Here is a 14,589-nt window from a genome sequence, read left to right on the forward strand (position 1 = left end):
CGGTTAAAAACTGTACACACCACAAAAAATGTGGCTTTCCTGGATCCACAGACATGGTATTTTCTTCTCCTGCTACTGCACTATCTTCTACTTCACTTCTTCAAGCTCCAATTCTACTCTATTTGTACTCAAAATTATCCGACTCCGGTACTCCTTCCCCTTCTATTTTTCTGGTGGCGCCATTTTGATTTTAAGACTGATGCTTCTGATTGGCTAATCTCTGTCACATGATCACTTAGGTCACAACTTCAAAGAGAGACACCTATCGACTTATTGAAAAACTGCAGCCTTCAGATAGCCTGGGTAGAAAAAAATAATTTTTTTTTTTTTGGGTTTTGCGATTTTTTGAAGCGGCGATTCCGAGAACCAACGAATTAAATTGGTGTGGCCTTAAGTTCAAACATAGCTATAGGTAGCATTCAGAGGGGATCTAAATGTATAACCCTACCTTAAACAGACAGGGAGGACTTTGCATAGAACATGGATCAAGAAAGTGGCCATATCTGCCAGCCATTCGGCCATACGAGAGGATTTGTTTTGTTTTGTTTTTCTGCTTTCCTCTATTACACTAATGTTTTTATGGCCAAACACATTGCCATAGTGTATGTCTCCATTTTGAGGCAAGATTTGGCATAATGCTGAGTATGGAAAGTCATGTCACAACACGGCAAATCAAAACACAAATAATGACCACAGCAGATGGGCACTTGTCACCCCGATTACGGAAGGAAGTTATTACTCAGAGTAACCACACCGACCCCATGTGTGCAGAAAGTCCTGAAAATTATTCCCTAATGCATCTAGTGGGCAGCAATTTACTGTGCCATTTGGGTCATTGCTAATCTGCGCAGCCAGTATTTTAACCACAATTACAAGTCCTAAATGATAGTGATCTTTCACATCACGCCGATGCATCAGTTCTGGCGCACACGGATGCATCAATCTTCTGTGAAAGTGTGCCGCTATTTCTGGGCCCATTGTGGAATTAATCCCTTCTAAAGCTGCAACCCGATAATGAGTGCCCTTGTGTGTGTGATGAAGGTCATGTGGACGGGGTGACAGCCGACTTACTTATGAGAGAAACATGTGACAGTCTCTGATCTCATTTTCAGTCCCAAAATATATGTCAGAACTTTTTGGTAGAGGAAATGCTAAAAAGTAGTCACTCAAGCAACTGGATATGATTTTGGAAACTGTCAAATGTATCTTGCTAGAGGAAAGTTTTGACAAGTTAAAGAATTCTAAAAAATAGCTTGTAGCATTTGATCTGCAATCTGTACCCCATATTTGAATCTAACAGGGAACCAGGGATACAAAGAGCTATGCTAAAATATACATATCTGAAGAAAAATGCACAAAGTACTGTGAAAAAGGTACAAATTTTGTGGAAAATACATTTTTTTTAGCTTAAATTGGCAGACAGTCATGTGACAAAGCAGGATATTCAAGATTGCGTCACCGAGGCACGGTGACGGGAAAAGGCGATGTGATATGCTAACATGAAGCAAGATTACAGAGTAGCTCACAGGCAAAAACGTCTGCCTGAGGGTATATGCCCATTCAATGCTTTTAAATTGAAGTCAAAATATCGTGGGTAGGAACACTAAGGAATATTCCTTTTCCAATGCCTTTTTTATAATATTCCTTCAAATTTTCTAAATCATTCGTAAAATATTTTGCACCCCTGATGTATAACTTTGCAACTCTGAGGTACAACTTCTTGAGTCTGATGATAACAAGGTAGCAGATATGGAAATTTTCATTAATTGAATAAATTTATTCTAGAACTGAGGTTCATAGTTCTCTCTGCCGGATATACCGGTATTTTCTGTAAGCTCGTAAGCCCCTCCAACCCATTTGGAGTCTCTGTAGAAGGAACCTGTCTGCCCTTTCCATATATGGCCCCGGAGGAAGGCTCTTATGGTGTGGGCAGAATCACCAACGCTTAGTCAAGGACAGCGAGCTGTGAAGGGCACGAGGCAGGGAGGTGATATGCACCGGTTCCCACACCGCCCCGGCTATAATGACTGATAACAGTTATCAATCTAATGGACCCATGTGACCGGCTGATGGAACACTGGGTCTTTGCTGCAGTCCGCATTTGGTCACTTTTCCCATTATCATGATCGTGATGTTAATGCTTGATTCGCAGCTTCCCAATATATTTTCCTTTTTTTCCTCGAACACTTAAAGTGTCATGTTCACTTGAAAGTGTGCTGGAAGGTAGAAGGAGCATGTAGCTGTAACTTGTTCTGGACGATTCTCACAAGACAGCTTTGGGGTTAAGTTGTGTTCTACTCAGAATAGGACCACAGAGAATCTTACTAGATAATGATACAAAAAATATAATGACATATATGGGTGGGGGGGGGGGGGACAAATTTAATGCATAACACTTGTATTGTGATCTACCTCTTTTATGTATTTATTGGCAAATGTGACTAAGTACATTACACAGACTCTCAGGCAGCATTGCTGATATTGGAGAGTCTACAAGTAGAAATACTGATTTTTGAAAACCTTAGTAACACTCATGTTTATGTCACAATTGATGCTTGACTCATCAATGCATAAATCTATCAGAATGGAATTCAAAACTGAGGTAAAAAATACTGGAAACCACCTGTACATGTTATCCTAGTACATTGTTACCTCTACTCTCACCTCTCAAATAGAAGTACCCCCTGGAATAAAAGTACCCCCCGGACAAATCTTCAAAATCTAATAAAAGTACCCCCTGGAATAAAAGTACCCCCCGGAAAAATACCAAATTGACATGTAAACTGTGCCCATGCTACTTCAGTCCAAGAGAAGATGATAAGCAGGTAGGCTCTTTTTATTTATTTATGCCTCAGTACCATATCAGTTAATTGTATCAATAATGAACAGAATAATTCCTATGTTATTGCACATATTTTCTTTATCTGAGTGTCACACCATCAACAAAGATCAAAATAAAAGTAAAAAAATGAATGAAAATAAAAATTGAAGAAATAAAAAAAGTTTATTTAGTTTATAATCATTGTTACAAAATAACATTTTGAAGAAATATTCCAAATTAGAATACCTTATTTACCACTTGTGCTATTTTCAATGTTGCAGAAACCAAGGAGGTCATAGACACTGCCCCCTATCGAGAAATAACGGTACTGCAGAAAATATATAATTCTTCGCGCATTACCGCGAGATTCGGTGTGAGTTGATGAATCCAACATGGCGAATGTTTTCGAGCCGATTGAACGCTGTGCTTTGTTTTGGAAGGATTTTTTCGTTGCTGGAACATTAAAACAAGTTGACTACGGGTGAAAAATAGTGGAAAAGTATTGGTAACTTTTTAATTTGTTTGGTTGGTGGTTAATTTCTGTGTTTTGATAGAGAATTTACGGAAGTTAGTGACTGTGTGTGTAGCATGTGACCTCGATGTTTTCGTCTTTGTTCAGCACAAATTTCAAGATTTTTGGAAGGTTAAAGATGGTCTAAAACGAAAAGGATATATTTTTACGAGACTAAGAGTCCAGTACCGAATCACTTGTGTTCCGGTATTTTTGGACCTGAACCGAAACGTTTTTGCAAGTCCAGAACCGGTCCTGCGTACCGGTACGCATCCCTAGTTATGTTTGGGTCATAGCGCTAGCGACAGGAAAATCCGCGCTGCTTCGTCCGAAAAATAGTGAATTTGAAGCAAAAATACCGCGGAAATATGGGCAGAAAATACCAAACTTTCAATATTTTTGGGGTCCCTGGTTAGTAAAGAAAGCCCCAATTTGAAAAAAAAATAAACGTACCGTCTAAAATAAGGACGTACCGGGTGGATTTTGAGGCGCAAAAAAATAAACGTACCGGTACGTTTATTTGAGAGGTGAGAGTATAGATCTATGCTCTGTTTGTATGTATGTCAATGTTTGATCAATTTCAGAATAAAATGTAACATGGATTCACAGCATCTATTAAAGCCTTTATTTTACCAGATCACAATATGATTGCCTGCAATATTATGATGACAAAGTTTGTCACAGCCTTGCTAACCCGTTTGTCTTTCTTCCTCCTGCATGCTTTGACGCTGTGCTGAACAGAGTATACGGTAAGAATTTCTCTGCATGGATTCATTAAAAGCTCAAAGCAATCCCGACCATTTGCAGTCCGTAGGCGTAGATTGCTCGGGAGGAAATGAATGTCGTAGCGATGTAGCATGGCTGCATGTGGAGGCCTTTGTCTCTTCTTATCAGCCCAAATTGGTTTTTCATTGGAAATTGGGCCACAGAGATTGAGTTCTATTGATTTTCACGTTCCAATCCATAACTTGTCATGACGAGGCAGGGGTGTGCTTGATACATCAATAGAATGCTAAATCTGTGCGTGTCTTTGATATTGTAACAGATATAGGTCTTTCAGGGGCGGATGATATTTTTATATCTTAACAATATTGTTTCGCAAAAGATACAGTATACATTAAATTGTATGCTTGATATGTTGTAATCTGTTTACAGTTAATGTGATGTACACGTGCTACTTGAAATTTGATAACTTTTAACTAATTTCTGAAGTGTCCTCATGCCTTCTTTTGTTTTCGCCACCTTGTTTGGAGATCATTTTGGTAATTTTTTTGGCTCTGAAATTGTAGATGCAATTTTACAGTTACAGTAATATCTACTGTGTATTTCCAGAGATTTAAACTTCAGGAAAACGGAGAAAAGTATGGTGTGATATGTTCATCTTAATTACGTACACTGTGGTCTGAATATGACAGGAAGCACACAAAACACTAAAGAGCACAGAATTATTTTAAAAGTATGATCACCTTTTGCCTTCTGCTAAAGATGTTAAAAAAACCTTTGACAAAAATACAGTGTTGTGTTGATAATGTATGGCAGAGAGCACAGTTCTTCTATTTTAGATCAAACAACCAAGACTGCAGAATCACTGTAGAATAGTTTTCGTAAATGATATTCAGCATCTAATTTGCCTTTACTGACCATTTCATTCTGTTACAGTGTTCCTTTTTGCCGAAGTTCATCATCCTGATAGAGACGAAATATCAAAACAACAACGGCAGCAGCTGCAATGTAAGTATGGTACCCTGTCTATAACCCATGTTAGCTAAAGTTGCCCATACATCGGAATAAGGGGTTCAATCTCCCTGATCAGAAGATGCATCGGGTCTGGCACCCATCTCCGCTTCCAAGCCCTGGGCCACATATAGGTACAACCACAACAGCAGGGGATAGTCCACTGGTAGTGTAGTGTGTTTAGCTTCCATGCTCTTCTTCTTAGCAGAGAAAGAAGTATGTACCATTTTTAAGAGTCTTTGGTATGACCCGGCTACAGCATCCAGTCTTCCTTAATGGTCTCACATCCAAATACTGACCCGACTGCACGTTGCTTAACTTCCGAGATCAAGGGATCGGGTGTATCAACTTGCCACGGCCATAGCTGTATAACCCACGTTAGGCCACACCTACATAGTACTTATTTGCTTCTCAGACATTTCTCAGCTAAAATTCTACAAGAGGTGAAGATAAAAAAGAAAGGGCTAGAAGGAAAACTTGCATATGACTGTATTGATCATTCATTCCCTAAATATGATATAGTCTTTTCACATCAGACTCTGGTTTCATGTCAATATGACTGTTCAGCATTATTTTGTAACCTACGAACCAACAAATTAGATTGGTGTGGCCTTGCCACTTGTTGTTGTTACAGTCTAAAAATGCATAACTTACAGCGATGGACCTGAATCTGGACCTAATTGTCTGAATGCTTGTGAATTGCTACAAAGGAATCACTTTGGTGGAGTATCCGACTACCAATGCTGTTCTAAAATCCTATTTTATGTAAACAATGCTAATTTTCTCTGTACATTTGACTACAAACTCTACTCTTCTTCGTTGTTGTTATTTTCTTGGACCAGTAAGGCCCAAAACATGTTGATGCCTGCCGATGCAATGTGTTACAGCAATTTTCTAATTGGTCCAGCAGCATCCGGTCACTGATTTTTAGGTCCGTTTCTCAGACCAGTCCAATAAGAAAAAAATGGTTTTGTACCCGTACAATGTACTGGTACCCACCCCTACTTCCAGCCCATGCTTGTGATTATGTTGGTCGTGAATAGCCTTTCCCGTTCTTGCTTTGCGTCTTGCAATGTGCAGATGTAAATGTCATTTTAAGTCCTCCTGATTATGAGCATCTGTGATTCGTGAATAGCGTCTTGTTTTGGCGTCAAAGTATCAAGGTTACGTAAGATTGGCTCATTCCTTGGAAATCCCATCAAGACTCCCCGAAATTCAGCCGTGTGGAGCCGGATTCCAGCCAGACTCGACTTTGGAGGGTGTTTGTCGTGGAGGGGGGAACTAAAGCTACCATAGTTACTGGATAACAAATATGTCTGTACACAACAGTGTGTTTTATTCAAGCTGATGCTTTGGTGACCGTCTGTCATCTTCATCAGGAGAATACAACGTTATAACAATTTGGTCCCAGATTGTAACCACCATATCTATCTGTGCATATGTGTAAAGGCGGTATCTCACTGAACTTGGGAGATTGGTGCGGCACTGTGGGATTTGAAGGAATGAATATCACCTTAAACCACTTCTGTTGGACCACTTCTGCATGTTAGTGACGACATCAACATGTTTGTAATGCTGGTTCACCTTTATCCGCTGGGTAACCAATATCCGTTGTGCTAAAAAACAAGGTGGTCAGGGATATGAAGGATACAGACAGTGGTTTCAAATTACAATATCTTCAAAATATTGCAAACTGAAACCACTGTCCATCGACTTGATATCCCTATAACCTGTTTTTTAGACAACGGATATAGGTCACTCCGCGGATAAAGGTTAACTAGCATTACATGTAGTTTTGGTGCAAAAGAGAACCAGTCAGCATTGCCCTGATGACAGACCTTCACTGAAACATTGGTTTGTACCACAAACTTTGTTCTCCAGTGACTCACCAACCTGATGCAAGCATTCACATACTATTCAGAGTAAACGTTGCAATTTCTAAACCTTAAACTCTATGTTTTGAGGTTCAAAATCAACACCATGTACAGTGTACAATGTATGTCATTTTCATGCAATTTTGACAGACGGATGGACGTTTTTTTGTTGTTGCACATTTTGTGGCATTGTCAATGTTATTAGCTGTCCTTAGACATAGCCAAAAGCATCCAACACAAAAAAAGGATGTACAAAGACGCCAAAACACCCATCTGGCAGGAATGCCGGTGTGAGTGTGATATGCAATATCGATTCTCCAGTTTTGGAGGGAGGCTGAAGTGGCTTTCTACTCCATCTGCGTACTAGAATGAAGAACCTCTCCAGCTAAACAAATGATGGGGGAAGAAATTGAGTTGAAGGGGCAGCAGGTTTTAATGGTTTGTATAGAACCAGAGGCAGGGTGTGTGGGTAGATAGCAAGGATGGACTCGAGTATTTCATTAAGAACAGTTTTATGACTGAGCCTGGGTGATGCTCGGTTATCAAAATGCATGTACCGTTGTATGCAGGGCTTAAAATTCTACTTGTGTATGGAAGCAAGCCTGATAAAAGCTCCTTGGTTCATGTAACATTCAGCTGTGTCGGTACATTTTTGTATTTCTTACGTCTACTTGCACCTAATGTGAATTTTGATAACTGTAAAATAATGTTTGTTACCATAAAAGGTTTCTAGATGCAGTAGTTTCTATTAGTTATAAATTTACTTTTCCAGCAGAGTGTTGCAGGTATAATTTTGCCTGTGCAGGTATTTTTTGTGCCACAGAGCATGTAAAGGTAGTCCAATACTGAGTAGCCTTTTTGAGGCGGTAGCTATGTGGGTAGCGGATTATCATGCTCTGTGTTATTTGACAGTTTCCAAAATCATATCCAGTTGCCTGAGTAACTGCTTTTTGGCATATCATAGTGACTCCAGATGTCTCACTGAGGGAGGACTGTGGTGCAAAAGATGTCGGTTAGCTGAGGAATGAGTCCACTCTACAATATATTGCCTTTTGGCATATTATACTCTGTGTCCAGGGTATGGTATTGGAAGATTAAGAACATCCTCTTCCTCTCCATCTCATGCCTTATACCTCCCCAACTGATGTCAGATATCCATTTTCACGCCCGGGTGAAGTGAGCAAAGGCATGATATTGTAAAGTTCCTTTCCCAAGGACACAACATCTATCCAGGAACACCAGGAATTGAACCCATTACCTCTCAATCTTGCGTCCGCTAGCCTTGCCACTCTAGCCTGGAGTCCAGCCTTGTTTGCTTTAGTCCGCAGCTAGCGACCTTTGAGAGCAGACTAAGGCAAACATGGCTGGACTGCAGGCTATGTGATAGGCCTAGCCATTCAGCCAGAGCATGTGTGCCACCCCAAATATTTCACTCCCTGATACAGCAAAGTAGTCACAGCTTTACGTTGATGTCTAGAATGGTGTGTCTTAGCCTTGCTTTCCTTTGAAATCCAAAGCAAATTGTCTTCAGCTTCACTTTGCCTTACCTTTGTTTTCTTTGGTGTCCAAATTGTCTATAGTCTGAATTTGTCTTACAACGTTTCCTATTGGACATCTGAAAATGTCTTCATTCATAGTTAGAGTATAAAAGACCTGTTTCATCCAAATCACTTCAGTGTCACTGACGAAAACTGGTGGGTTCCAGTTGAAACGTCTGGCCGTTTCCAAAATCATATCCAGTTGCTTGAGTAACTGCTTTTTGGCATAGTCACAGCTTTCACTTATTAAATTGTATTTCGTAAATGAGGCAGATTGAGGTCACATATATCAGGATCAATAACAGAGATAAATTAGACAAGATAGCTTTGTAACAAGCCTCATTATGTTCAGTATCGCCTGAGGGCTTCTCCACAAGCCATTAGTGGTTGGAAGGTTATGGCAGGACAAGTGGTGTCATTGGGAAAAGAAAAGTTTGCACTTCTTTGTGGTAGGAAATTTCTGGTACAAAAAACCCAATAGAAAAAGACTGACCTCAGAACAAAGGCATAAAAAAACATGGCCTACTGACATTTTTCTGATATGTTTATGCATGTGTATTGTCTTATAGTTATGTACTGTCTTATAGTTGGTCTAGAATGATGATTCAGGAAATTGAACTTAAAAATTTCTTAGACATAGCCAAGAGAAGAATTTTACTTCCTGGTGTTTCAGTGGACTGTCTCCTTCCTTCCTCAGGGTAATACTGACGGATACTGTCCTATCCCACTTGCCCGATCGGACAAGTAAGATTTTTCCATGAGTGAGATTTTGATATACTTGTTACTCTTAACAGTCATAGCATCAAGCAATGTTCAACACAGAAAAATTGAGTCAATATGAAAAGAATACCATTGCTGAAAGTGGAAATAGGTGGAAGAATGTTATCTAAATTTCAGGCAAGTGAAAAGCTGGTTTCGGGCAAGTAATTTTTTTATGTACTCGCCTAATAGGACATTGAATTTTAGAAAACTTGTCCAACCCTGCTGACTTTGCACAACAGCTACTGTAGGTGTTGCACTACAGCTAGATATTACAGTTCCAAATTTCATTCAGATATTGTATCCCCTACATTTTTGTTCATGGCTGGTATAGATTTCTGGTGCAGAATGAATATGTTGCCCACTCTAACCATGGCCCCCTCCCAGTCCCAGTTTAGATCTGTTACACACTTCACAGTTATTCTTATGATGTGGTCTCTCTCAGCTGATTTATTCATCAGATTTTTCAGTGCTCATGCAGTGATTTACTGACCTTTATCATAGTATAAAACCATTCACTGATCAGCAAATGTTATTATTTCCAGTGTCTGGGCCTGACAGACGAGGAGCTGACCCAGAGAGAGGTGGACTTCATCGACATTGCAACAGACGAGATCCCAGACAAACAGTACCAGGCCAGTGAGGTGGGCGGAATATCTCCAGTTAATGAATATATAGAGCATGTTCTTGTGACATCCATGTTGGCATCCATGTTTGTGTTTCAACAAATCATAGCTCAATAGTTTTTGTCCAATTAGAGATATTTTGACTCCTTGTAAAGACTGTTATAAACTATAAGTGTCTAATGCCATGGGTCTAACACAAGATTATTTTAAATCTTGCAATAAAACACAAACTTTGCTTATGTTCAATGTTTTTCTCTTAAGGACTGTACAAAATTCAAATCTAAGAAGACAAACAGAGGACCTTTGGCTGAGGGTTGGAGGGTGAGTAGTGTTCGCGCCACTCTCCTGGCAGTACTTTATTTTCATAACTATCCAGTTGCTTGAGTAATTTTGTATTGTGTAATGTTCTGCCTGTATGGCTAACGTTTATTGATGTAACAATTTTTTTTTAATTCAACAATACAATACATCGGTTTCATACCTTTGCAATGTTTTGTTTCTGCATGTTTGTACAGAACACAAGCAGTTCTTATGTCCTATACTATTGGCATTTATTACTATTAGCATGAACGTTGATCTGAGTTGGTGATTGATAATGAGAAATTAAACAATTCTCCAACTTAAGAAATTGTAGTTAAAGTTAAAATTCCAGTGAGAAAATTTCTCAAGTTGGAGAACTGTTTACTGTAAATGCAGAAATGTTTGCGGTGGTTTTATGTTCGCGGTCTTAAAACCACGACAAAAAAACATTTTTCCATTATAGTATGAGACTGCAGTCAATGGCACTACCTCAAACTTAAAACCACTGCGAACACTCCGTTTTCCCCTCTACTGCGAAAGTAAATCCCAGCAAACTTAAATGCAATTACAGTAATTTTCTCATCACTATTTGCATCTGCTTGCCCCAGGACACCCATGACCCGATCATGTGCTCCTACAAGCTGGTGACTGTGAAGTTTGAGGTGTGGGGACTACAGACCAGAGTGGAGGCATTTGCCCACAGAGTAAGTACAAGTAGTGTTTAGCATTTTACTTTAAATTTCATTCTAAGGTCACACCAATTAATTTGTTCTTGGATTTAAAAAATTAATAAAACATATGCTTAACTGGAAAAAAACATAATGAAAACAAAGCCGGAAGACCAGGTTTATGAGCTTATGCCTTTGTGCATTCAGTTTTATGAAGGGAATACATTCATATTTCCTCTCTGCCCTATGCTTTTATGATGTCCTTTTATTTTAAAAATCTGAGGACCAAGTGAATCAATTGGTGTGGCCTATACATGTATAGACAAGAAAAAAGTAATCATAAGAAAATCCTATTTTTGAAAATCAGTATGATGTTGGGATTACAGTATGAAGGGAGGGGGTGCCATTGTTCCATTTTTTACAATAACAAGTGCTCCTCCATCCCCAGGCCATCAGGGACATTCTCCTGGTCGGGCATCGGCAGGCCTTCGCATGGGTGGATGAGTGGTATGGTGAGTACCACAAGTATCCTCTTCACTAGTGTTCTCGTAATGGTACCTCAGGTCTTCATCATAAACTATGTCAGGGACGCTGGGATGTCAATGATCAGTTTCTAACGATATCACGTGTTGACCAGACAGAGAAGAGAGGGAAGGTATTTGTAACTGTGCACATTAAATTACATTATACAGTTACTGTTACTTTCTCAACCTTCTTAACTAGCATATGGTGGGTGGCAACATAAACAGCTCACCTCTCCCCAGTTCCACAGCTCAAATTTGTTTTTTTTTTAAATTTTATTTTACTTTATTTATTGGTTCAGCTCTATACATACAGCCAGGGCTGCCAAAGGCTATTGTCAAAGGCTATTGTCAAGGGCTAACCCTGGGAAAGAATTGCATACATGTTATATATATTATGTTATATATATCAAATTTGTTCTGTGCTCTAGAAGTTAAGAATGAACGGTTTATTGACAATGAAGAGCACTGTAGCCTTATTGTAATATTTCCAACAAGTTTGACTTCTACGACATGGACCATGTAAATCACTTTAAACCACACTATAAGCTGCAAACAACAAATCAACATGATAAAAAAACTGGACAGTCCAAAAAGCATGACATACAAGATTTCTGTACTCAACAGTGTTACGTGTACCTACTAGAATTTAAATGTGTTGTTGTGTAACGCTAGTTCACCTTTATCTGCTGGGTAACCTTTATCCGTTGTTTGACAAAACAGTGTATTTAGGCACATCACATTCACGGATATAGGTTACCCAATGGATAAAGGTGAACTAGCGTTAGAGTCTGATAAGGTCATTAACTGGTATGGTACAGCATTCAACGAGCCTGGTATCAAGTCGTATTATAGCTCCCAAGTTTCTTCTGTCCTCTCCTGAAGAGACTTGGGAGCTATAGGCTAGCATTCTACTGGTCAAGAAATACATGTACCAACAGCACTTTCTTCCGTCCTCCTCTGAAGAGTCTTGGGAGCTATAATACGGCTGGATACCATGCTAGCATTCTACTGGTCAAGAAATACATGTACCAACAACACTCCTACCCACACTACAGGGATGGGCATGGACGATGTTCGTGACTTCGAGCAGCGCCTACAGGAGGAGACCAACCAGAGGGTGTTGGCCACCCCGTCGTCCGAGAATCTCAGCATGACGACGGCCTCTCCTGGCTCCACGCCCGAGCCCTCGCCGCTGGGCCCCTCCCCGCCCATGGACTTCCCCCGCAGGAAATCCTCCGCGGGCTCAGGGACCCCGACGGACGCCCCCAGCACCAGCAAACAGCCCGACCCGCAATAGCAAGATGCGGCACCTCCTGCTTGTAACACCAATTCACCTTTATCTGCAGGGTAACCTATATCCGTTGTTCTTAAAACAGGGCAATTTAGGGATATCAGTCGACGAACTGTGGTTTCAAATCGCAATATTTTTAGTTTGTAACCACCGTCCATCGACTTCATTACTAAATGCTTGTCTTTGAAAACAATGAATATAGGTTACGCCGCAGATAAAGGTGAACTAGCGTTAACAAAACCCACCTGGAGAAACTCAAGACACTCCCTCCTGTGTTAGGTGTTTCCTTTTCTAGTCTGCACTAGAGAAATGGCCGGGAAAACAATCTGAGTATTTATAGCTGGCGCTGAAGGTTTACTCTGCCGTAGGAGTGCAATGGGCACACTAAGGTACATTGTACCAGTCTGGTGACACTTTAATATTGCCACATGTCATACAGAGGTGTCAAATCTCATACGGAGGACTCATATCTCATACAGAGGTCGCAGATCTCCTATAGAGGTCTTAAAATCTCAGAGGTCTCAAATTTTAGAAAAATTTTTCTCAAACTTTAAATTTTTGCTGTTCATCTACTTCTACTTCTCAAATGTTCCTCACAGAGCTACACTGTACAATTACATCAGATCTGAAATGCATACAGACTATCTCTCTTGTATACTGGTATAGTACAAGATGTTGAAATAAATCATAACTGTACTGTCATTAACTGATAGCAGAATATTGACAAGCAGTTTATTCTGTAGTGCCTTCTTGTGTCCTATGGCAGATAAGACAATCAGTGTGAGCATAAATAATATACAAAAAAATGTACTTTCTTAGGGTTCCAAAGTGTTTAGAAGAACTTCAGTTCCAGGAAACAATAGTTTGTATGTACAGATCTGTCTATTTGTTATACAGCCAGAGTAGGCTGAGAGAAGTTATGTTGTATATGTTCCTGTATAGAACCAGCCTTTGTACATACAAGAAATGTGCACCCTTTCTAGATGTGTAATGTCACTAATGTGTATGTATAAAACATGTATCGGTATTGTGCAGTATTTACAACATGGAAATGCCATCAACCACCGCAAGTTAAGTTTCTTTGTGTGCAATGATTTGTTTCCGGCCATTTTAATACATGAATCTTCCTCATGTATGTAGGGCTTGAAAGTCCTAATCTTTGCTCAGTTATTAATTAAGAATTTATTTATGCCAAAGTTTTATAGGCTAAAACAAACATATTGTTTGTTTTGCAATCAAATGATTTATATGAAATGATGTAAGAACCAGTAAGGCAACCAATATATTATAAACACAAATGTGAACTTAACAGTGTGCATGAATGTTGTTGGTGTTGTAATACTTCTCTTGACAGACAGGGGGTGCTACTCAACATACTTCACCAGGGCCCATCCCATCAACAGGTGTATTTAGATTGTGAACAAATCCTTGATAAAACCACCTTGTAGAAACCAAGGACTTGTAGGAAGAAAATGATATTATAGTTCCAATGGTTTTAAGATTTAGGTTGAACCGTTTCAAGTAGTTTAATAGTTGTTAACAGATACCCATCTGTACCTGTTTATAATGTAGTTGGCTTTATTACCTTTGTCAGATGGTTGTGTTTTTGAAATAGGTTTGTTTTTAGTGTTTTCAATATGCCTGCATGATAATTGGCCAAGTCCTGTAAATCGAGCATCAGTCCCTTCGTCATAGGATGGTGCATTAATTCCAATTTGAACAATCAACTCAGTTATACAAAATGTTTGTTGTATTCTGTCTTTGACAGATTTCTTGAAAACAGTATTAACAAACAAGTCATGTACTTACAATGTACAGTCTAATGTCCAAGTTACAATGTAGGAAGTCCAGTTGGATGTGCCTTAGGTGCATCATGTTGTATTTGACCAAATGAGTAACTTTTTTCTGGGTATCATTTGAACATGACATTTTAGTGTCCCAGA

General features: G+C 39.5%; 1 protein-coding gene across 2 annotated transcripts in view; it reads left to right on the forward strand.

The window, feature by feature from the left end:
• LOC118429098 (cytoplasmic phosphatidylinositol transfer protein 1-like) overlaps positions 1 to 14,318 on the forward strand; it is a 32,607-nt gene extending 18,289 nt beyond the window's left edge. The window contains exons 4-10 of one of the 2 annotated variants that reach the window (XM_035839473.1): positions 4,074 to 4,081; positions 4,992 to 5,063; positions 9,783 to 9,881; positions 10,125 to 10,184; positions 10,772 to 10,867; positions 11,280 to 11,343; positions 12,411 to 14,318. In XM_035839473.1, the coding sequence (XP_035695366.1) occupies positions 4,074 to 4,081; positions 4,992 to 5,063; positions 9,783 to 9,881; positions 10,125 to 10,184; positions 10,772 to 10,867; positions 11,280 to 11,343; positions 12,411 to 12,652 (641 nt within the window). In that variant the 3' untranslated portion in view covers positions 12,653 to 14,318. The remainder of the gene's footprint in view (positions 1 to 4,073; positions 4,082 to 4,991; positions 5,064 to 9,782; positions 9,882 to 10,124; positions 10,185 to 10,771; positions 10,868 to 11,279; positions 11,344 to 12,410) is intronic. The other variant, XM_035839474.1, reaches the window with a different exon arrangement.
• The last annotated feature ends 271 nt before the right edge of the window (positions 14,319 to 14,589 follow it).

This window comes from Branchiostoma floridae, chromosome 13 (genome assembly GCF_000003815.2).
Source record: "Branchiostoma floridae strain S238N-H82 chromosome 13, Bfl_VNyyK, whole genome shotgun sequence".
NCBI classification, from domain to species: domain Eukaryota; kingdom Metazoa; phylum Chordata; class Leptocardii; order Amphioxiformes; family Branchiostomatidae; genus Branchiostoma; species Branchiostoma floridae.